This window comes from Condylostylus longicornis, unplaced genomic scaffold (assembly GCF_029603195.1).
Source record: "Condylostylus longicornis isolate FDR11 unplaced genomic scaffold, ASM2960319v2 ptg000040l, whole genome shotgun sequence".
NCBI lineage: Eukaryota > Metazoa > Arthropoda > Insecta > Diptera > Dolichopodidae > Condylostylus > Condylostylus longicornis.
This window is the reverse complement of record NW_026578009.1, coordinates 4,643,724-4,670,105: the sequence shown is the minus strand read 5'-3', so window position 1 is coordinate 4,670,105 and position 26,382 is coordinate 4,643,724. Positions and strand designations below refer to the sequence as shown.

General features: G+C 25.9%; 1 protein-coding gene across 1 annotated transcript in view; it reads right to left on the bottom strand.

The window, feature by feature from the left end:
• Positions 1–26,382, bottom strand: part of LOC129609692 (dopamine receptor 1) — a 50,002-nt gene that overhangs the window by 4,179 nt on the left and 19,441 nt on the right. Inside the window, exon 3 of the mRNA XM_055521795.1 lies at positions 15,316–15,495. Within this exon, the coding sequence (XP_055377770.1) occupies positions 15,316–15,495 (180 nt within the window). The remainder of the gene's footprint in view (positions 1–15,315; positions 15,496–26,382) is intronic.

Below are 26,382 nucleotides of genomic sequence, written 5' to 3'. Positions count from 1 at the left end.
CAATTCTAATCGAATTCTACGTAATTTTTTTTCTTTTTATGTTGACATTTTAAATCAGAATGTTACTTTGACGTTGGGTTATTAGAGTCTGTTACAAAAATCTTTTATTATTAGTGAACGCGATAGCTAATTATGTTATTCAATGTCATATTTTCCATTTTGTACCATTTGATGTCTTTAAAGTTGGTGTTGTTTTTCGAGTATAAATCATAAAAATGTAAGGGCTTAAATTACCGTTAATACTTCTTACAATATTCTCAGTATATTTTTTTATGAAAATGTTAAAATTATTTGACATCATGGTTTGGAAAGATAAAACAATATAAATTTTTATGAAATTTCCATAAATTGATTGACAGCTTTAGGTTCGAAAATAAAAAAAGCAGAATAAAAGGAAAAATAAAATGAGGAGGAAGGGAAATGAAGCTGAACCGTTCATTTTTATTTTTTTTTTTTGTTGAATCTTTTATTTGAGAAGCAGGATTAGAAAATTTTATAAGTTTATTTTTTTTTTCCAAAAGTTGAACTGCTGCAAATTATCTGTCAAAATTTTTTATGCTCTAAATATAAATTTTTTTTTTGACGATTTATTTATTTTTAACATGCATAAATTTAAAATTTAATTCAAAGAATTATAAGTGCCATTGTAGTGTGCTTCGAAATTTGAGTGGAACAGAATTTTAAGGCAGAAAAAATTTTAAAAAATTTTGGAATTCTTTAGTAATTAATTTTTCATTGAATTAAATTAGAATTCTGTCATGAGTCAAAATTTAAGGCGAACTGAGACTACAATAAAGCTACGAGTTTTCGAAGTAACTGCTTCCTTATTAGATCAGGAATATTCGTTACTCAATACTCGCAAATAATCTTTCATGTTGTCACATTATGTACATATTATTTTTGCTATATAGTTAATGGGATAATCAAAATGTAGCAGATTGGTATTAGAAGTGATTCATGTGTTGCTGTTGTTGTATAGGTCCGGTTATTACATTGTGATGTTATTGATGTACACAAGTGTATATTTAAATTTTAGCTGGAAGAGCGTAAACAATAAAAAGAGCTTCAATGTTCTCTTATTAAACAATTTCTGATATCTTGGGAACCTATCAACTTAATTCAAAAAACGTACTCTTCGATTCTGTAATAGAAGTTAAAAAAACAATAAAAAGTTTAAAAAGTCCCAAAAAGTGGATAAATGTGTTTTGGACCCTATTTTTTTTGGGCAAAATACGATGGCTTTACTTTTAATTTTTTTTTTTTTTCGCGATTTGATGTTCTTGATCAAAATCCAGGATTATTTTAAAATAATTTTTGTCCGACTTCTAGTTCCCAAGATACAAAGCTTCATTATACAGAATCTTAACAAATTTTTAGGAGTACCTACTACAAAGTAACAGTAACGAGTATTCATGAATACCATAAAGTAATTGGATTGCACATCCCTAATTAAAATAAATGAAAAAATTTTGCTACAATAATGTTAACCTTGTTTGTAACCATAAATATTTTGCACTGTTGAGTTAGTTATCGAAAACCCATATTGCAGTTTAGAAAATAATTTGTTTTATATTATATGTTTATATATGTCGCACAGTGCAAGAAATGTAAAGTTTAATTTTCAACTCTAAACTTAGTTTAAATTTTACATTTTTTGCTTTAAGATGATCTTCTTTATTTAGATTAAATAATTAACAACAAAAATCTAAGTCCTAGAATTTTTAAAGCCTCAAAAGTTTAAAATCCAAAACTTGATTAAGTTTGGAAATGATTTACTTATTTACTTAATAAAAAATATTATTTTAAAATAAAACTCTTGATGGGTTTAAAATTTACCGGATCAAAAAATTCCTAGCTTAAACTATTCAAATTTACTTCAAAAACTTTAAGATTCAAAATTTATATTTAAACTACACAATTCAAATTTCAAATTTAAGAGTTTAAAATTTCAATTTCTCATTATTATTATTATAAATTATAACCGTACCTATATACAAATAAACAATAACAACTTATAGTTGTTTAGATGCTTTTTGGAAAATTTTCTTATGGAAATAAACAATGTAAATTCCTCCATACAACTGCAAAACATTAGAGATGACGTATCCGTTCCAAAAAAACGCATCACAGGTAGAAAAATGAAAAAAAAATATTCTTCTCGCACTGAACTCGAACCAGTGAATTACTGCTTTCTAAGCAGACGTTCTACCAACTGATCAACGAGGCTCGTATGAAAAAATTTCTCAGTTTAAATTTGACTGCTTCTCATATTTAACCTTTAAAATAATAAAAAATTAAAATATTTATTTAAAAATTGAACCCCAGCCATATTATGCACATATTTTGTAAGAAAAATTGTAAACTCCGTGAAAAATTATTTTCTTTTATTTGAATCTAAAAGTCTATATTTTTCTATATTATACAATCTAAAAGAGACAAAAGATCAGTTTTACGCCATCACCACATTTAAGTTGTAAAACTTAAAATTATTATAATTGAAAACAAGAGGAGAAAAGTTAAAAAACACGTTGGATCAAAGTGATTTTTGCATCTACAAAATTCTAGATTTCCGCATTCAGGAATGCAGAAGTGAAAGTAGATATGCAGAAACTGTGAGTAAAATTATTTATATTAATACGGTGCTTACCCAAATGTGAAGAACCAACGTTTTCATTTTTATTTTATAAAAGTATACCCCTTTGCACATACTCATAAAGATAGGTCTGATAATTTTCCTAATAAAACTTTTTTCCTCTTAATTTTACAAAAAAAAAAATCCTATTTTACTTAAAATCGATTTATACTCTCTATGGAACTACAAGAAACAAGCAAACATATGTTAATTCTTAACAAACATTTTCATCTCATCATACATTACATACCATATGTCTGTATGATATCACCAGATACATATATTATTCGAATTATATTTACATATACATACTAACTCAAAATAATAAAAAAAATAAATTTAAATGCGACATTTACAAACAATAATTCCAGATATTTATTTTCTTAACTGTCATTTAAATATCAAGGTCTTAAGAAAATTTTTCTAAGTTAAAAAAAAAAAAAATTTCAATTTTAAAGGAAAATTTTTTTTCACCATAAATTTTTCTTTAAAGTTTTTCTTTATTTAAAAAAAAATTTTGTTTTGTATGTAATATGCTTTGTATATATTCATATATATGTATGTACATTTATTATTATAGTACATGTACGTAAGTAAGTCGTAACACACTGAACAGTACGCTACACAAGAACTGAAATACTTTCAAACTTGATTCAATTATATGAAAATAAGGGAGATAAAGGTTCCCATTAAAAGTAAATCTTCCTAATGAATGGAAGTATAAGAATACCTGTCATTGATTCATGACTCGCCGAATATCTAAATTTTCACATATACAAAGATTTTAGTCTCAAAATTAGGCCTTCAATTTGGATAAAGAAGTTTTATCAGTAAATTTAGTAAGGTCTTTATGATTTTTAAAATTAAAGCTTAAATTCCATTTATAGTTTGCTTTGCAATTAATTCCTCCAAAATTTATTACGAATTCATCTCTCGAAGGCATTATTTTCCGAAATGAAAATGATTTTAATATTTCTTTTCAAAATTCAAGACCTTATATTTTGTTTTTGTTCTCGTTAATTTATTCTGACTTTATTCTTGTTCTCAGTGTTCAAATTGATAAATTTTATTCTTAATTACTTTATATTTGCTCTTGCAGACAATAAATTAACAATTAACAAGATTTCTTTTTATTTAAATATGGTACCCGTAGATGTAATGGTAAAGCGCCTCCCAGCTCGATCCCTTCCCTCTCTATATTTTTGGAATGAAAAGATACGAAGTGACGTTTTTTAAGATTATTTCTTAATATTATTTTACGACATGCACTCCCATACCTTTTTTGATCAAATTTGTTTTGCAAACAATACACACACACACATTAAATGTTTTTTTATTTGAAGAACGTCTTTTCATAAATTTTTTGTATGTATATATGTGACAGGCAAAACTTTTTTTATATCATTTCATAAGTATATGCAATATTAAATTTTCAAGAGCATATTTTATTCGAAATTGATATATTCTAATGTTTGTAAAATGAACAATATTTTATATTGTTCGCTAAAAGTGTGTAATAATTCTTTTATTACAACCTTACATAAAAATACATATGTACATAAAGATTTACGTTATTTGATGTTAATTGATAGCTTTCGTACCTGTTTTTTTGCCTCTATAATGCTTTATGTTTATTTATGAAGAATTTAACCCTCATGTAATGTTATTATGTACTACACATAATATGTTTGGCAGTGATGATATTTCAGTATTTTACACTGCGTGGTTTGCAATAAGGAAGATGATGTGATGGCAACCGATTTTGCAAGTCGATCTTCGATGGAAATGGTTAGAAAGCGGAAATCAACTATTTTTCGAAAAATTACTGTTGATCTTTTGATCTATTGGTCTCTGTTTGAAATCGTGAGTCGTAATTTCAGCTCAGTCTATTTTAATGAAAATTTATATCTGATTTTAACTTGGCTATGTCAAGGATTGTTCAATTATTAATCAGAATATTTCAAAGATATTTCAAAGCTCAGAAAACGAAATTTCATTAAGAGTCGATTTTACGTATTTTACCATGTTTGTAATACTAGACATTAAAAATGTAAGGACGTCATTAGATGGCTTGTTAGCTGAGTGATGCGGAAAAAATGTTGTATTTTAAGCTACATAAATCTTATCCGACTTTTATTAAAATCATATTTAAATTTATTTTGCCAAAGAACAAAAACGATATTAAGCTGTAATACGGGAATAAGGGATCTTATTAAATAATTGAAGAAGTTTAGCGACTCTTTAATTTTTTTTCAGTAGAACAGGTTTCTATATTTTAAATTACATAATATAAACGTGCAGCTTTTTATAATTTTGAGTGCAAAGATTCAAGTATCAGAAAAAGGAATTTTGTTAGAAGATTTGACAAGTTGTTACAAATTTTGTTATAAGATTTAACAACTTCTGACTAAAATGTCATTTAAATCTTCATTTAATAAGTAAAAGTGTTAGTATTTGTTATCTGTACTTGAAACTTTATTAACATTTATTATAAGGTAATAAATGATTTTGAATGTGTTCTTTTATATGAAACTCGAGTACTGCTATATTTTATGATTAGCCTCCATGATAAAAAATGGAATAATTTATTGAAAAATTTTAATAGGGCACGTGTTGTCGTTATAAAATTTTGGACAAGTTTTCATGTTGTAACAGTGCTGTTACAGTGATAAAAAATATAAGTGTGAAATAACGCTATATAAATAAAGAGTCTTAATTAATGCATAATCAGATATTTACTGTGATCATAGATAAAAGCTACTTCTGTAACTTGCTACATAAAACACAAGTACAATTGTAGTAGGTGTATAAAATTCCTGCATTGAATGGTTCTTACACTTACATTTTGCATTTATTCTGAATTTTAACCAAAAAAATTTTCATGTACATTTATTTGGCACTTTAAAGAAATGTAAGAGCTTAAAATGTATTGTATGTAAATGAGTCACACAAAAGATAAAGAGAAAAAAAAACATTTAAAAATAAAAGTACTGCTCGCTCGGCATGTGTTAAAAAATTTTATGACATTGTCACATCATACAACTTTTATTAAAAAAAAAATTTTTTTAAGAGCAAAATATAAAACAAATGCACACATTATGCGTAAACATTTCCGAGAGGGATTCCAGGTAAGGTGAGAATATTTACTTGTTTTAATAATAATTTAATTGTACCTTTTGAATTTTTATGATTTCCAAGTATGTTACTTAGAATTTTCTTTCCTTATGTAATTATTTTAAAAAATTAAATTTCCATATTATTGTAAAACTCATGATAATACGTCGGTAGAAAATTTTAAGTATTTTTTAGGAAAAATGCTTCAAATTAGAATAAAAAGAAAGATTCATGACATTTTCAACCACTCAAAATAAATTTTTCATAAATTTTCATTAAGTGAACAGTGTACATATAATTTAGATGCTTCAGGATATTACAATTGCATTGTTCTAAACTCAGTAATTGTGAATATACACAAAATATTGTTTTCTGAAGTTTTAAAATATTTTATGAATAAATAATATAGAATTGTGTTCATTTAACTATATAAAAGAAAAATATATAAAATGATATGTGAAGACAAAATTATTAGCAATGCCTTAAACATTTACTATCCGGCCATGAGGCTCAGAGAATAAAACAAAACTAATTTCCAAATGTGCATGAAAATCGTAAGAGATGTTAGAAATTATTTGTGTGAAGGAAATATTGACTAATATTTTTACATTTTTAGAAAATCGGTTTAAAAAAAAATTAATTGCAAATTTGAACACATTGGGACTTTGCACACTTCCAAATGGAAGAGTACTGAATTACAATGGGAAATTTTCAATTTAAAAATTTAAAACGAAAGAACTGAACGCAAGCTCAATTATATGAGAATTTTATCAATAATTGGTTATTAAATGAAAAAATGTTATTAAATTCAGAATACTTCGGAAAATAATTTTAGGTGAAGAAGAAAGTCTGACAATTATATATGGCACCTATATGCTGCCCTATTTAGGTATACTAAGCATGTAAGTAATTCAAAACAAAAAAAAATTGAAATCAAGTTCAAAATTTTTTTGGTAATATTTAAAACACTCTACTCAAATATTTCCGTAGAATTTAAATAGAATTTTTATTTTTCAATTTAATCCTAGTTTTTACTCAATTACTACGGTCACTAATTACTCACGGTCACTTTACTTTACGCTGGAGCATAAAACGCTGGATTTACCATATATGCATAACAAGTATTTGAAGCGAGCGCTGGGAAACAATGGCATCATTTAACATTTAAAAAAAAATTAATTTTATGTGTTCTCCAAATATTTATTTTGTTTCTACTTGTAACAAAATTATTTTGATACGAGTAAAATGTACCAATATACAAACATTGAAAAACACAAACCTAGAAGTTTAATTGCAGGCTTTGGTTATATGACTAATCTTGCATTTAATATTTACAATGTTTATCGCATATTGTCATTGCTTTGAAAGCGGAGGGAGGAGGCGTACACCGTATAAACGGCGTAGGGCGTCGAACAAGTTAGAATTGGGTCTGACTGCATAATATAATTGAAGCTAATTTTTTTGTGAGTATAAAAAATTTCAGTTTTTAAAAAAAAAAAAAAAACCTGCTAAATTGGAAAAATTAAAGACTGCTTAAGATTTCCAAAAAAATTCATTGATTAAAAGCAAATACCAAATTCTTAGTATCAATATAAAATTTAGCACAAAATTCAACATAAAATTTAACAAAATTGAATTTGAATAAAAATTTTTTGTTATTGTTTTCATTTTTTCCCAAATAATGTCCTGTCGAAAACACTTGCAAAAGGAACAAAGTTTATCTAAGAGTTTTTGCTTTTTGCATAAAAACTATAGTATATTGTGAGAATAAAACAAGAATTTTCTATTAGAACTTCAAAGTTTTCCAAAATTCATGAAGTGCTTTTTATTCATTAAATTTACAAAATAAGGTTCTAGTCCTTTAAAAAAAACGTCTTTATTCTATAGAATTTTATAGAGTTTATTTTAGTCTATTAATTGAAAAAGTTTTCTATCTCATTATAATTACAAAGAATTTTAATTAAGAACATGGTCTCTGCTCCAAAATTGTTTTTTTTTTTCTTCAATATTCAAGATTAAGTGCATACATTATTCCTGTATGTTGAAAAGAAAAACTCAATTGTAATTTTTTGTTGAAATTTACATCAGTGTAAAACAAAGAAATTAAAAAAACAATTTGATGTGGTCAGCAAATAACCGACCGCAAGATATAGTGGCGAATTTTTGGTTAATGTCAGTCGAAAAATATGAATATGACTCTAAGTAAAGTTTCCACCTGAATTCCCTAAAAAGTAATTTGCGGTAGCAAATTGAACTCAACTATTTAATTTCAACAAATTTTGTCAATTAGTTCCTTAGGTATGGTGAAAAATATAAAATCGACCCATATTTCGGTTACCGAGCCTTGAAACTTCCAAAAATTTTATGAGTTCATTGTTTTGTCACCCTTGGACTCATATATTAAATTTGAAAGAAATTGGTTAATTTTATCTGTTTATATACGCAAAAATGTAAATTTGGCCCAGTGTTTGACACCATCTAGTATTACACACCAGATTTCTTCCAAAAGTTCGGTGGTTTCTTGTACTGTCGAACGAAGCTTATATATAAAATTTTAAAATGTACAAAAAGGAAAAGCTGGGCATAAAAAAGTCCAGTTTTCAAGCCAAGGCTCCCAAAAATTGATCAATTCGTGACATAGCCAAAATAAATTTACATTTAAAATTTCATTAAAACTACCGAACGTGAGATACACGTGTGCATGCACAGATAAACTGACAGACCAACATCTCTCTAAAAGTAGTTTAATTACGCTTCCGTACCATCCAGAAATCTGTTTCTACCAAAAACTCCACATGTGAATTTTGCTGTGATCACATCACCTTCCTTATTGTATGCCAGGCGGTTGGTAAAATACAAAAAATTCTCTTTTTTTTATTGTCTTTGGAAGATGGTTAAAGTAAAAATTTCAGGAAATTTTACTAAAGAATATTAAGGAGATATTTAAATTGACAACATTATTCGTTTTACATCTACACATACTAAAATATGTAAAATATACTACGTATTTATTCTGTATCCTTTTCATTTTGAGTAAAAAGAAAATTTATAACCGTCTAACTGTGGCATTAGCAGCAGTATATAAGAAATTTAAGAATATTGTAACAAAAGCACATTATAGATGTGTGGTGAAAATGTACGTAGGTATGTATATATGCAATACATACACATGCATAATGCTTCATAAATAAAGGTTAAATTAGGTTTTTAAATAAATATTTTGAAATTGAAAACGATTTTTCAACTGCAAGTTAATGGGAATTGAAGTAAACTACAGCATTATTCTAAATTTTCATCCTTTAAAAGATTTAAAAATAAATTTTGAATTAGAAATTTTAATATTCCCTTATATCAGATACATTGTTGCGTAATATAGAACATATAAATTGTGTCATATACATAGTTTGTAATAGCCCTTTGTAATAAGAATAACGATAAAGAGAATTTTGTATGAATAAAGGATACGTGTTTCAATTTTCACTTTCATACAAAATACACCCATTATTCTTTGACTTTAATATGAATTGCAAAAGGCGTTCCCGAGATAAAAATTCTGTGTTTTTTGTAATATTTCTGTAATAGATTTTTTTTGTTAATTTTAGAAATTGTTTGAACTTGAAGGGAAAATCTTTTGTTATTGTTTGTTTACTGAATTTTAATTTTCTATGACTTTCTTCCCCGTAAGGTATGCAATTTTTTGTGTTTTGTATTTTGCTTTAATAGATTTCCTCCAATTGTTACCAAATTAATTTTCGTAGTGAATTATTTACACGGAAGTATTTGAAATCGATAATTTAAAAATTTTAAAATATTGATTTTCTTCTCGCATCAAATATTTTAATAAATGAAGGAAACTGATTAAGGAATTATTTTCAAAATTGGTTACGATTATGCGACCAACCGATTATGTTAAAGATTTCCTTTCGAAGTTTAATAGTCAGAGAATGTTTTGATCTTGAATGTTTTCGACTTGAATGTGGTTATCAATTTTAAATATTGATAATATTTTCATTACAGGAAGATTGAAATTTTCCTGTAATAGTTTGCAACAAAACAAAAAATTAATAACATTTATTTGATTCATTTTTTATAACTGTGCAAAATAGTATCTTGTCTGCCAAAGAAATACCCATTTTTCTTACAAATTTACCATTAATTGCAACTTAATTAAGGATTATATGACAATAAATGAAAAATTCTTAAGTACTGTGAAGTAAAATTTTTATATTTTTGAAAACTTTCCTTGACCAAAACCTGTAAGAGCACTGACGCTAATGTAATAATAGTGTAATTTATAGTTGGTCAAAATTTGCATTACCTATTCCTTTAATCATTCTGTTCCGGTACTTAGGTTTAAAATTTCATGAATTTTAAAACAAACAAAAAGCAAGCTTTCCTAATATAAATTGGATTCTTTAAAAAACTTATGAAAAACGTGATTCTTCATACTGGCATCAAAAGTATGTTTGCATGCATGTGAAAATATTGCTGCACATAAAGAGCATCTATATCAATATATAAGCATTCGTTCATATCAACTGTTTATATTTTTCTCTTTTTTTGTCCTTTACAACAGGTTTTTGTGCAACTATTTAATTCCTATGTTTGTATATATTGGTCGCTGGGTTATAAACTACTTTTTCTAATACTGCACATTTAAAAAAAAAAAAATTTTTCTATAGATATAATTTTGCGCTTTCGCAGGGACTTAAGTTGATTCTCTGGAGGAAAAGCACTAAAATAAATGTATGCTTTATACTCTAAAGTTCTTAATGTAAATATAATATATGATTATAACTGTAATTCTATGAAAATATGTATACAAGTATAAATATTATTAGAAATTCCAATGTGCATAATTTTTTTCGTGGTATTTCTTACGTTAGCACGTTATTTTTGTGTTAACGTTGCACAATAGTTTTACCATTTTTTACATTTGTTTTTTTCAGTCTGCTTTTTAGTATTAATAATAGAATTCTTGTATATACAAAATATATGTATGTGTGAATAATATTAAAAAAAGGATCTTAACTACACTATAGGAGTACAGGTGGAGTACATGTTCATTGTATAAGATTGTTTTTGTTCTAAGAGAAAAAAAAAAAGAAATTGGGTCAAAACCAATTTTGGTCCTTGATAAGACACTAAATTGCACTTGAAATTTTTATAATTTCCCGGAAACAGTTCTAAATAAATTTTTTAAGAAGAAATTACAATGTTTAATCTAATATTTTGAAAAAAAGCCAAAAAAATCTTTCAAGTCCACAGTTAAGACTGCTATGTTATCCGATAGAATTTAAGGAACTCAAACTTGAGTTATTAATAGAGGAAATCGTTTTATATTGAATGTCATATGGCAAGAGAGCATTCAAGGTAAATCAAAAGATGAAATATTTTTTTTCGTTCTAAAAAATAAATTACATAGATATTTTTTTGCTATATTCCTCACATACATTGTGGCTGAATTTACTATGTGTTAAAGGTGTTGAAATTAGGATTTGTGATAAGACCCCATATCGGGTTGCGGTAAACAAAATTTAAAAAAACTATTAATCTAGTGATGTACAGAAATCGCTACATGATAATTATGAAATTCAAAAAACGAAAAACTTTTGACAAAATCCAAAATAATGATGATTAAAAAGGATCATTAAAAAATTGAGAAAAAAAATTGATACTCGCTTCAGCTGAATTTTGATATGCTGAAAAATTAATAAGGTTCAAACTTGAACAGTAAGGGCTTTGTATACGTGGTGAAGTTCACGGCAAAATCTTTAAAGAAAATTTATTAAATTTATACATAAAATTCAATTCTTAAATGAAAATCTAAATTAACCCTTTTAATATATTTTGTATATACAATCACACAATATTGAAGTCTCAAATTATCATAAGATTCCAAATAAATTCTAGTTAATTTATAACGTAAAACTTATATACACATGTATACAAATATAAACTGTAAAATACTCAATCAATTTTAATTTTCTTTTGTGAAAATCTTATAATTTATTATAGTTGCTCTTTCCTGTAGAATCATTAAGGATATTCTGTGTTAATGATTTTGAAAATGGAATACAATATTCTTCTGAGTTCAATGGTTATTAACATTATAGATATTTTCGCAATACTGTTATTTTCTTTTTATAAGAAGAAAGAAATGTAGAATCTAATTGACTCCCAGTAGGCCGTTAATGATCCAAAAAAAAAAAATATAGATTTCTTTTCCCTCATATGTTCTTTGTCGTTTTTGTTGGTTTATGCTGTGAGAAATTGATCTATGATATGTCAATTCCCATTATAGACTTTTATTTAATCGTTAATCTTTTGCAAAAGATATTTTTTTTGTGTTAATACTTAATCTAAATGAAAAGTTACGTTAAAATTAATTTAATGAACTTTGATTTTCGATTTATGCTCATTTCAAATAATTATCAATAGCCAAAGTTCCAATTCTAAATGTAATATAGTTTTGTTAAAATAATTTTTTTACGGACGGTGATTTATACGCCATTTTGTGGGAATAATGGCACAAACAACGAGTATTTGTGAAAATTCTGTAGTACCTGTTACTTAAGTATAAATTAATAATCGGTCTGTAATCAAATTATTAAAAAAATATATTGGCACCTATACTCTGGAAATAACAGTAAAGTAGAGTCTAGAAAAAAACATGTTCTGTAAAACGGAGGAAAATTGAACTCGTATACAGACGATACTTTCTTGCGATTGATATTATAATCGCATGAATAATACTCGTACAATAGGTAAAAATTTACTACTCTATTTATACCCTTAGGAACGTATGTTCGAAGTGTACACTAAATTAGCCTTACCGTTTGTAACGCTAAGAAATAATGGTCTGAGATGTCAACTCAAGTATATGTGTTTGATCAGCGTTGAATTCTGAGTCGATTTAGCTTTGTTTGTCTGTCCGTCAGTTCATCCGTGCGGTCGTCCGTCCGTTCCAACGATAACTCAAAAACTAATTGAGCTTAGTTTACCAATTTTTCACAAATGATTTATTATAGTAAATGTCAGAACCCTTATTAGCCATTATTTAAATTGGTTATGATCATGGTACTGTTTCGGATACCTGCCATAAAACTTCCGAATTTATTTGGTTATAACTTATAACTTAGAAACTGTAAAAGCTGTGACATTGAAATTTCGCATAAGTAAATAAGATTACTGAAATTTTATACACAAAAAGTGCACAGTACTGCAATTTTGCAAAAATTTATTGATATGGTAATATGGCAACTTAGTATGTCTCATAATCAGCTATGAGATAATTTTAACTCGTACATATGATAATAAATTCGTACGGGTATCACAGAGTTGACACGGTCAACTCTATTTTTTCTCGTTTTAGTCTTTATTTTTCATCAGTTTCTCCTGAATTTTTTGTTCTTCAACTCCACTCTTTTCAGTTCTTCAACTCCACGTTTCGTTTAGTTGCCATGCAAACACTTTGACAAACATTAAGTCGCTCCTCGAAAATCAATAATATTATTAATTTCTAATAGGATAATAACTATCCCGGCAATATTTAATACAAAATGGTATTTATAAGTTTTTATAAAATCAAATTATACCACTGTGTATTATTGCGACTCCTATTGAAAATTACAATGTTCTACAATTCTACATAAATAAATTTAGAAATAGAGACATTAAAAAATTTTAAGCAAAAATTTGCGAGGCTGTACAAGTTATATAGTATTAATTGTTAAATTTTGCACGAAAGGGTAATAGATTAAACATTCTTTATAAGGGTTTTTGAATATAAATCCCGAAAATACTCTCATGGATATTATTTGATACTGCCAACTCTCTTTTTTCTAGTAATTTTATCAAGAATATTTCTAAGAATTCATAACAAAAACCAAAAATATTGCATAATACTCACAAATTTTCTTAAGAAATCGTTAAAGTTTTCAGTAGTGAAAATATATTAACAGTATAAAGCTTATACTTCAATAACAGTGTTATAGATTGATATAACATCGAAATTTTTGTATATTGTCCATATTTACTTATTAAGAGATAGATTTAATATCTTAATTTTGAACAGAGTAAAAATTATAATAAAATAAATCTCAATATAATTTTCATATTGCGTGATATCCTTATTTGAAGTAGTTAAAGTTAAGGCACAGAATAATAAACATTCAAAATGATAAGAGGACACAAATTTCAAAAAGTTTAACAAGAAAACCCTCCAGACGCCAATAATGAATTCATTCATCTGTTAGAAAATTTTCATTGTATACTCACATCTTGTACATACACTATATAATATACATACATATATTACAATGTTAGTGTATTTATTTTATTATCATTGTGTACAGGCACGTAAAAAAGTTTTAATCTTCATAATAATAATAATAATTGTCCGATAAGATAATCCGTATGCTTTTCATCTCATATTTTATTATACTTATAAACCTTCTCTTTGATGTTTATATTCCAGCACAATAAGTTCGACGTCACTTTAAAAATTTGCTATATTTGTATTACGTTTATAAGGAAATATTCATTGAATTTTGCGCGTTCTTGTGAAGAGGATTATAAATGAATAAACGGAATAAAAAATTGAGAAAAAACAAAAAAAAAAGGCAAGTAAATCAACACAGCGATAACAAAATTAAAAAAATAAAACGAGACCATAATAAATAATGCTAATTTAATTGAAATTTTTGGGCTTTATCCCAAAATAAATTTTTATATATATGTGTATAGCAAAAATTTAAAAGATGTTACAAAAATAAAGAAGAAAAATTACTTTATAGCATATTTTTAAACCAAAATTCTAAAAATAATATGCGTTTCCTACATAATTGTATTTTTGTCACTTTGTTTTAGGAGCGCGAGTCAAAATCTAATTTTATTTTAATAGAACTTCGAAATTTTCTGTTTCGTTTCGTTAAAATATGAGAAGCAGCTAACAGAAAAGGAACAGTAATCGCTTTAATTGTAAAAGTTTATTTTTCCAAATAATTTAAGAGATACAAGTAAATGCTAAAGCAGAATGTCGAAAACTCGAAATTACTCTTTTCGTCATCCATTTTCTTCTTTTCTGAAAATTTTGACGGGCATTCCTACATAAATTCTGCAAAATATTCTTGAAATTATGCAAAATATTCTACCGTAAGCTACTTTGATTCATAAACTCAAAAATTTATACGCTTATATAAATTGAAATAGCATGCGACCTACAAAACTACAAAAGAAAAATTCTAATCCATTCGAAATCCATAACTGTTTTAAGATAATGTTATGGCAATAATTATTATGAATGACAAAAAGTATATAACATTGTGCTGCTAACCATTTTAGAGAAAATTGCTTCTTCTTGAACTAATTATCCCGTTCACACTTAATTTTCAACAATATGCAATTAAATATAAGTTAAAATTGGAGGGATTCCAACATAAATGAATAAACAATAAAAATCATTTTTAAAAAAAACATAGAAATGCTAATTCACTCATAAAACAGGACGATGATAATTTCTAAGAATTTTAAAGTAAAAAACAAAAAAAAAAAAAATGTTTACTTACCTAATAAATCATTTACGCCAGCAAATGTCATTACTAATGAAGCAACAAATAAATCCGCGATGGCTAATGAGGCCAAAAATAAATTTCCTATTCGCCTTAAACTTCGTTCTGTATAAATAGCAAGGCAGACTAAAATATTACCAGCTACAGATAAAAAAATTAATAAAGACAGGAAGACACCTGAAATTAAAAAAAATGAAAATTTTCAATTATTAATATTCATTATGCAATAATTTGTTAATTAATTATATACAAAATTAATTCGTAGTTCATTAAAACTGTTATACATGCTATATCCGTATATAAAGTAAAATTTACATCTTACGATATAATATTGATGTTAATCACAGAATCTAATTTAATTAATATTACTTATAATTTATCTTTTAGGTTCATTAAATTAACACCGATTATTCAAATTGTAAATTCAATAAATTATTTATAATTAAGAATACAAAATGGTTTTATAATTACACCTACATTCAATTATTGCTCATATTTTATGTTGATGTGAGACATGAGATGTGAAATAATGAAAAGAAAATTGTTGATTAGTGACAAAAGGAAAGTCAAACGTAATATTCAAGTCAATTATATTTTATAAAGATTGTGAAAATTCGTTAATTAAAATCAACATAAAGAGTATAGTTCATCAATTTCTTTGTGACTTACGTTTGCGAAAATTCCAGTCCGAATGATAAATTGGAATTGTTTCCGAAATTTTATGTCAAATGACATAGCATAATAAATTATTGGACGATAGATTTTTTAAAAATATTTGTGGAGAATAATAGATTACTCCAACTGAACCTTTTTGTCGATATGAAACTTAAATGATTCTTAAAAAGTAACTGTATGATTTTGGGACAAGAACTATTATTTAATTTGCTTTGCAAAAATTTTATTTGAATTGCTTGTTTGATATTATTGAAAACTTAATGATTAAACGTTTGCCGTTTAAAGGAAATATCGATTTTCACCTGTACAGTTATTTACAATTTACTATTTTGTTCAACAATTTTAATCCTATTTTTGTCTATAGCCCTTCAAATAATTTCTTTCGAAATCTATTCAAAATATTATTTAACAACCTTTAAACTTAAAAAATCGAATTGTTTTAACATACTGTGGCTTAAAAATTTGAAATTTAAGTAACAATGTGACTGTAGTGTTTACACCTATTTTAGTATCTTAAGAAATCTATTTTCCTTTTTGTCAGATATCTTAAAAACTAATTGATTAAAGTTCATTGAAATTGTGTTTGCAATCAAAACTAACTGACGAACAATTCTGAGGAATCAGGGAATTCGAATGAAATAAAGTCAAGTTCTACTAAGAATCAAATTTAAATTTTTTAGGTATGTTTACTAAAAATTTAGTAGCTTTCCTAAAATTTCAAAAAAGAAAGGAATGTCAAAAAAACATTTTCATAATTTCACTATTTTATAAACTTCCATCAAATACACTTTACGGTTTTTTATCTGCTGGTCTCATCAGATATTATTAATCGATATTAGTTCCTTCATTTCAAATTGATAGATTTTTCCAAGTAAAACCTCTTAAGCACTTTTTCAGAGAAAATTTACCGTTGTTTACAGTATGTTTACAAAACTTCTGCACTCAATAGAAAACTGAATTTTCATATATGTCTTTACAAGAAACTTATTTCTGCAGAGAAGAGTTTTATCTAGCGAACATCCTCTAAATGTTATAGGCCTTCGAAGTTCCGAAAAAAAACATTTTTTGACTATTTATGTTATTGAAACCAGAAACTGTTTAAAAATTCTGCAAAAGCTTTTCTCTTCTACGGCGGTACATCATAAAGCAAATTTTTTCTCTCAAATTTTATCGATATCGTTTTTTCTTCCCAACGTAAGTAATTGTAGAAATCGTAAAATTTAGCAGCTTTTAAAAAAATTTACGAATGAACAAGATATTTTATTGGTAGAATTTAATACATAGTTTATTTCCTAAGAAGAAATTGTTTTTTCCACTTCGAACGCCTTCCAAGTTACTACCACTCGAAATTTGTGAAATTTATATTTTCGCTACTATATATTTCTGAAACTGCAAACTTTTCCAAGAGTGTGTAAACGCAGAAAGCTAACTGCCATGCCATAAATCTTGAATTCGACCATTATGTTAACACTTCTTTAAATTTTTTTTCTGTTTGTCACCCTAAATGTATGCAATCATTTGAAATATTTTAGTATACTCGTATGAATGAAATATATTCAACGGGAAAGTGCTATTTTCCAAACCATTAGTTTGATCCAACTTTATTTGTATATATTTGTAGCACAACTGTTGTTAATATAGTAATACAAAATATTTTAATATCAAATTATATTTTTTATCAAATAATAATGCCGAATTAATTTAATTAGTAAATAGTAAATAAAATTTGCTCATAATTTATTTTGTAGCGTGTCAAAAATTCCTATAATTCTACATAATGATGGTGTTCATTAAATGGAAAATTTTAATTAACAAGTCAAAATGATATTAATTTGCTAGTTAATCCCTTACATTAGCAAAATAATGTATTGTACAATTTTGTGAATATTTTGTACAAATTAAAATAATTATTTAATTGAAAGTTTCAAAAGAAATTCATTACGAGAAAATTTTCACATAAAAATCCACAAAAAATCTTCACAATTGACATTTATTGAATTCAATTGTTGCCATTGTTCCAGAATTATTTTAATACTTTAATAATGTGCTTTGTACGTGCATTTTTGTAAAACAATTAAAAGAATTTTCTAAATAATTATTTTATTCTGTTATACGTATATGATTATGTGATGATTTAATAATGTATAAAAATAAAAGCATTATATTAATTTAAATAATTATGCAAATTTAATGTCATAATGAAAAATGCATGTGCAGTAGCATAAAGTATTCAAACTAAATTCATAAATTCTTAATACTTTTAGTGTTAACGAAGTTATTGGTCTTTGATAATGGAAAAGTGTTGGAAATACATGCCGTCTTTAACAATTTTCTAAAAAAAATTTGAAGAAAACGTTTATTACTTTTATTCTGTCCGTCCGTCCATCCGTCCTTCCATGTTTCTGTTTACAAAACTTCTACGCCCTTAGAAAGCTGAAATTTTACATATAAAAAGATCTTTATTAGAAACTTTACCTATCTCCGCGCTTAAAGAGCTATAATATTTCAAAAATCAATGCAATTTTTTTTAGTATTTATTGAAACAAAACCAACTACAAAAATTTTTTAAATTGTGCAACCGCATAAAAGTAAAGGTGGACTTCTTCTACGTGAAGTTAGGTGGATATAAAGTAGCTAATCTTTTAGAAATCAAAATTGCCGTTAAAATCATTATCTGAAATCCGTTTTTCTTTAATTTTTTCTTTCAGAAACAAACATGTACAAGCTCTAGATTTTGGCTGCTAATCTTTTGGCAAATAATTTAGAAAAAAAATCTTTTCCACCCTCATCTCTCTTAAGTTATTACCTCACGAAATTTGTAAAATTTTATTATCCAGAGGCATATTTTTCCGAAACTACGAGTTTTTCCAAATTTCTATAAATGCAGAAAACTAAGGGTAAATCCCATGGCATCAAAAAATATAATTATTTTTCTTAACTCACGTATTTAACTTTTAAATTCAAGTATTATGTTAAGGTTCCTTAAAATATTTTTTTCTTTGCTTTATCCTAAATGTATGCAATCTTTGAAATATTTGGTCACTAATGAAAGTAATTTAAATAATGTGGTAGATTGTTTTTAAAAGCAGAATTTTCACTTGCTACTTTACAAATCATTGAGTGGAGCCAACTTTGTTTCGTATTTAAATCTATAATTTATTGCTTATATACAACCATTTGAGTAAAATCCAGTTTGTTATGTAAATTACTATTAAAGACTATTAATTTGGTTTATTAGAGAACAACTTGACATCTCTAAATTTAAAATTTTTCAAAATTCGAAATTTAAATTCATAAAGTGTTTTTGACTATCAACAGAATTTAATGATATTTTCTCGTTATTGAATTATTTCATTATACATTTCATTTTGTAAATTGTAATTGATGTATTTGTTGAAAATTATATTCTACGTTACGATAATGTAATTTAATAAAGTTGGGTCAAACCAATGGTTTGTATTGTAGCACTTTTCCATTCAACAAGTGAAAATTCTGCTTTTAAATACAGTCTATGTATACCTATCCCACTATTGAAATTATTTTCATTCATATTTAACTATTTCTAGGATTGCATATATTTAGGATGGTGCATTCATGCAGTCTTTGAAATAAAGCAAAAATTAATATAAAGAGGGGTTAACATAATGCTCGATTTTAAGGGTTAATTGTGTGAGTTAAGAAAAATAATTATATTTTTTAATGTCATGGAATTTATCGCTAGCTTTTTATGTTTATAGAAATTTGAAAACGTTTGCGGTTTCGGAAATATAAGGCGCCAAAAATTCAAATTTTACAAATTTCAACAGGGGATGGAGATGGAAAAAAATTTTGTTTTAACGAAATGAACTATTGGATAATGTTTAAAAGCCCCTACAATTTCAAGCTTCTACAGGCTGGGGTCTAGAAAAAAAACGACATCAAAAATTTAGAAAAAAAGAACTTTAGATAACGGTTAGATTGATTATTAGATTTAAAAATTTAGAAAAATAGAACTTTATTTGAACGGCCATTTTGTTTTTCTAAAGTTTAACTATAGTATACCGCGCGCTAGGGGAAGCAAGCCGCTGCCTTTATGCGTTTGCAAAATTTCAAAAATGCTTTTGGTTTCATTGCAAAAAATAGTTAAAAAAAGGCCATTTTTAGGGTTTTGGGGGTATAACTTGGGTATAACTTCTAGAGGGGAGGAGATAGGTAAAAATTTTGTTCTACGGAAATAAGTTTCTAGTAAAGATCTATATACATACAAAATTTCAGCTTTCTATCTTCAAGGGTGTAGAAGTTTTGTAAACAGACACACGGACAGACGGACGGACGGAGGGACGGACGGACAGAGTGAAACTAATAAGCACTTTTTTTCAAAAATTTTTTGGAAAAGTGCTAAAAACGGAATCTATCCAAGGATATAAGCAAAAACTAACAATCTACATATATACATTGAACTTTGGAAAATATAATTAAATTTTAAAAATATGTTTAGGATTTTCTTTAGAAATTTACAAAAAGTACATAATTTTAAAAAAATTATTGAATCGAGTTTCATTATGACTACTCTGTTTGTATAGCAGGAAATTACTATTTTTGTGCAATAGAAATACGTTATAGAATATTTTATTACAAAATTTTAAAATTGAAATACGTATAAATAATAACAGAGATCAGGAGCATCTTTATATTTTAAAAGAATTTATAAACATACAGGGTGAACCTATAACACTGTGTAATTTCTCGGAGACAGAAAGGTGGGATAATTTTGTAAAAAGAATTGTTCCTGAGGGAAACCGATTTGAAAACAAATATTCCATAATTTTTAACCGAGTTTTCTGAAAAGAGCACAGTCTACAATCGAATTATCTCGGAAACGAAGCATTGTCGAAAAAGAATTATTAAGAGGTAATTTGAAGACTAACTGAAAATCTTTCAAATTGTGACAGGATAAAATTGAATAGGGTAAATTTTTTGGTAATTAATTTTTTTTGACTTGTTTCCTCAATAATTTTTTAAGTAATGCCTCAAATGACACACTATTTCGTAATTAAAGAACAGTTTTTCGACTTTTTATCGTATATATATATATATTTAAATCGTTTAATAATTATGAAAGTTATAGCCATTTATAGCCATTTTATCAAAACCAAATATTTTCATTCCCATCCCACATGAACGAGTTTTTTTTCATAAAATTGTCCGTAAATTTAGAGATAATACCACGTTACAGGTTACCCTGTATGAAACTTCATATCCGTATAATAGAATATTGAGAAAAATTCAATTCATTGTACATAATTTCGGTGCAATATATTTGAGATTCCTTACAGAAAAAAAAATTGTGAAAATTGAATACTTTTTTTTTGATACAGACCATTATGAAAATTAAATTAAAAATCTGTAAATATTTTAAATTTTCATTTTTCTCAATTATTGATTTATTTTCGTGAAATTTAGTATGGAAACAATGTAGTTATTACTAAAAAATGATTTGTACAAATAAGAAATACTCAAAAATGATTTCAATGTTGCCAATCCAGAAAAAAATATTATTTTTCCCTTCTTTTGTTGTGTGTTAGGAGCAAAATTTACTTCTTAAAACAAATTTTCATTATTAATGTAATCTGAATTAACTGGACCTATTTTTAGTTGAAGCATAATACAAAAAGTAAATTTTAAAATATTATTTATCTGATTTTATTGCTAATTTTAGTATGCTCATATATACAATAAACCGATATTATGTAGGTGTTGAAAAATTTGTGGAACAATTCAACACATTCAATGTTCAACAGATTAGATTAATGGTGTTTTTAATGAAAATTAAAAATTAAAAACTTTTTCATTCAAAATTTCTCTAATACAAAAAATACAAAATCTTTCTTTCCTATAATAATAATTTTGTTGTAGGTTCAGACAAAAATTTTAAATACACTTTCTACAATCAACTAAAAATTTTTGTTTCCAACCTATTCCCTTAAATCATACAATGAATTGCATTCAAACTTTATAATAAATGAATTGTAAAAGAAAACTTTAACACAATGAGGTTCCTACACACATATGCTGTAACATACAAAACTAAAATCAATCAAAGTTATTAAAATTAAGAAAAAAAGTTTTTTATATTTTAATTTTAAAAAATATTTTCATTTAAAAAATGGACCCTTGAGGACGAAACTAAAAAATTCATTTTTTTATTTTTATTTACTGTTAAAGTAAAATTAAAAAAAAATATTACAAAGAGTCGAGTTTTCTCTCAAAATAGAAAAATAAAAATTAAAGTTGGCATTCTCATAATACACTTTTCTTAAAAAATATAAATTTTTAATTTTCATGAATTTGATTCAAGTACATTCTCCTTTTATAAGGATCCCAAATAATTCATCAAAAAGTCATGTCATTTCTTTCCCATACAAGTGTATAAGTATACTACTTAACAAAAGAGTCATACATTGTATTTACTAAGTATACGTCATGTAAATAGAAGGTATAAGGTAAATAAAAACATGTAAAGAAATTTTAACAATGTGTAAGCCCTTAAAGAAGTAACAAATAAACTTTGGGAACAGTTTTTAAAATGTAAAAATAGAAATTACACAGTTTCAATATTAATATTATAAAAAGCATGTGAGATTCTTCAAATTTCAAAAACTGCCTTTGAATGTGAAAATGTACCTTTAACATAAAATTTTAAAATTAACCTTTGATTAATTTCTCCTTTTGCACAAGGACTAAATCGTGCATCCTATTATGATGATATGTCATTTATTGACGTACAAAATCTGATTGATCATCTGATGTCATTAGTTAGTATTCTTTTTAGAACATCTGAAATATTTATAAAACAAGTGGGACAGCAAGAAGTAAATTCCAAGTAAGATGGTGTTCACCAGTCTCACAGAAGCTACTAGGACACGAAACTTCACGTTAGTAACATTGCTTTTTATAATTGTGATATTTACTTTATGTCTAAAGGTGTGTACTCTATACGAGCAGACCTTGCTCTCCAGAGAAATAAATAAATAAATTATTTTTGGGATTAAATTTTTTACAACCATTCGTCGGCACCTGAAATGTACAGAACACCTACAAACTACATTAAATATTGTCGGAAGAATACAAAAGAAAAATGATTTAGAAGATTCGCATTCAATGACAAAAAATATTATTTATTTTTAATGAGACGAAACCGACGAGATTTTACTATTTTAATTTTTATTTTTTTTACCTCTTTCACGTAACCTTATAAGAATTAAGTGTGACACGTAAACAATTCATATTATGTCCAAAAATATTGAAAATTTTTATTAATTTTCAAAATAATAGGACTTGTTACAGAAGTGGTCACAGAATTTTGTAAATATTGTTATAAATGAAATAGAAAAATAAAATAAAGACGAATTGTTCAACGAATAGTTTCGTTAATTTGCAAACGCTCCCGGCCTTTATATTTTTCAAGAAATTTTAGTATAATCTAAAATGTTAGCGTTTTAATCATAATATAGAGGAAGAAATTGTGGTTGAACACTTAATCCAATTATATTTAATAATTTTAATTTATAAAAATTTTAATAATGAAAAATCTTTTGTAATTGTGGTTTAACGGCAACACCGTTTTGTTATTATCAAATTAAAAAAAAAAAAATAAAACTATTTTTTCTTCTTTATACAAATTTGTTCATAGATTTTTAATATAAAATTAGATTTGGGTTTTACGTACATACATTTGTAAATAAATAGAAATTTGAGAAAAATAAGTAAGTGTATATAGAGACATCATATTGTGTTATTGTACAAGTACTTATGTGGTATTTTCTATAAAAGAATAGGAAACATATTTATAAAAGAAAACCGCAAAAATATTGTGGTTCCATATCTGGTTTTGTAATTATTTCTACAATATTCCTTTTCATATATAAAAATGTATGTATGTATGTACGTAAAATAAGAAAATTTCAAGTTATCATACATAAAGTTGAATCAAACTAATGGTTTTTAATATAGCACTTTTCAATACAACAAATACTACCTTTAAAAACAATCTATTAAGCTAATACAATATTAAAATTACTTTCATTCATACACAAATATATTTTAAAGATTGCATACACTTAGGATAAGCAATGTATGCAATTCATAAATTAAAAAAAAAATTAAAAAGGTGTTCACATAATGCTCAAATTCAAGATTTAATTCTATGAGTTAAGAAAAATAATAATATTTTTTAGTGAGGTGGCATTTACCGCTGGCTTTCTGCATTTATAGAAACTCGGAAAAGTTTGCACTTTCGGAAATATAAGAGGCCAACAATTGAAATTTTACAAATTTCGAGAGGCGATAACTTGGAACGTTATCTAGAAGGTCATGAAGAAAAATTATACCCAAAATTTGAAAAAAGCAGATTTTAGATAACGGTAAATTTTAACAGCCATTTATTTTTTTTTTAAAGTCAACTATGATATGCCGCAGCAGAAGAAGGCAGTCACTACTTTTCTGCGTTTATTAAATTTTAAAACTACTTTTGATTTCACTAATGGTTCCGGCCAGACAGATGGACGAACAGAGTGAAACTAATAAGAATTTTTATTCAAAAAATTTTTTGAAAAGTACAAAATATTTTCTAAAAAAACAAAAATTTCCATTTTCATAACCATAACCAAAGTTTTAAATGATTGTAGGAAAATAAATTTTTAGAAAAGATTTTTTGAAACCTGCTGTAATAGGCAATATTGTTTGTATGGTGTCATATGTAAATCATTTGTATATGTAAGTGAATGTTCGAATGCATAAAAGGATTTAATAAGAGAATTAATTATCCTTATATTTTTAATATTTTCTTGATTTGATTCTATCAAAGACTTTCATGTTATGTTAACACAAAAATTAGAAATTTTTTTTTTTTTTTTGTAATGTAAAAATGTTTGTCATTGACTTTGTTTTGGTATTTTTTGCAATAATATTAGTTTCATTTTGTGTGAATGTGGGAGCAAACACAGAATGCTAAAGACCTGTTTATTAAATTGTTTAATTAGTTCTTATTAGGTACATACATATGTATATGAATTATGATTTAATTAATTTTAAATATTTGAAATTATTTGGTAAATAAAAATCACTTATTTTGACACATGTTCGAAATTCGAAAATGAAATATAGAAGTATAATATGTTTTTGTTTTTGTATAGATAGAACTTATGGAAATGAACTCAAGAACTGATGTACACTTTACTCATATTTTTTGATATTTTTAATATAGTTTGTATACTGTCTCAAATAGTCGTGGATATATACTCACAATTGAACACTGTTAAAACCTTACTTTCAAGATATTTTAGTAATTTGATTTTATTTGTTCTTAAGTATACTAAAAGATATAATTTTTCATCCAAATCACTTCAATCGAAATTCAGATACAAGAGTATATACACAAATAGACAAAGGGACATTTTTTCAAAAATAGTTTATTTAAGATTCTCCACTGTAGAGGACTGCTTTTCCGTCTAAAAGTCTTAAGATTTATGACAAAAATGCGTGGCACTCTGTTTTACAAAAAAAAAATAACAAAAATTACCAATGGGTAATCTGGTAATTACTTGGTGTCTAAGAAAACATTATGATTTCTAATTATTTTTTTCTAATCATTTGCTTATCATGTAGGGAATTCGAAAATCTTTAAAAATTTTAATACCTTGTATTTCTCTTAGAAAGTTCATTTAGACGCTTAGTAAACTACTCTAGTTGTTCTAAATTTTCAAACCTTGTCTTCCATCTGAAAAACTAAATTTAAATCACAAGGGCCGGCTAGTAGATTATTCTGTTTATAGATTTAAACAAACTGTGCTATTTGTTAAGATCATCTCATGTTTGATAACTGAGATATATCTATACAATTAACACTTTCATAGGGGTTTTTATTTTATATTTAGTTTTTTTGGTATTTGAAAACTAATATTTAAAATTCTTTGTGTCTTATATACATGGTATATTCAAAGTGACTTAAGGTTTCAATGTAAAGCGTTTCGATATTAATATTAAATTTTAATCAATAATTTAATCTTCTTGTACTCGTATATATGTGTTTATAAATTATCATGGGTATAATTGTGTCAAAAAATAAAACGACTGACAAAAACACATGTAAAATCCAGAAACAGAAAGAAACAAATAAAAAAATCAAAAGATGAAATTTTGGGAATGAAAACAATCCCTGTTTATTGGCTTATGTCACAATTTGTTTTTCTTACTCTATATATATTTTTTTTTTGTTTTTGTCTTATCGACACACGTAAGGATGTAAACTACATACACATTCATATATAAAATATGAAAGAAAACAAACGGCATTAATAGGATTAGATGTAAAACTTAGAGTGCTCAAGGCGTGTTGTCATCTTGTTTTTT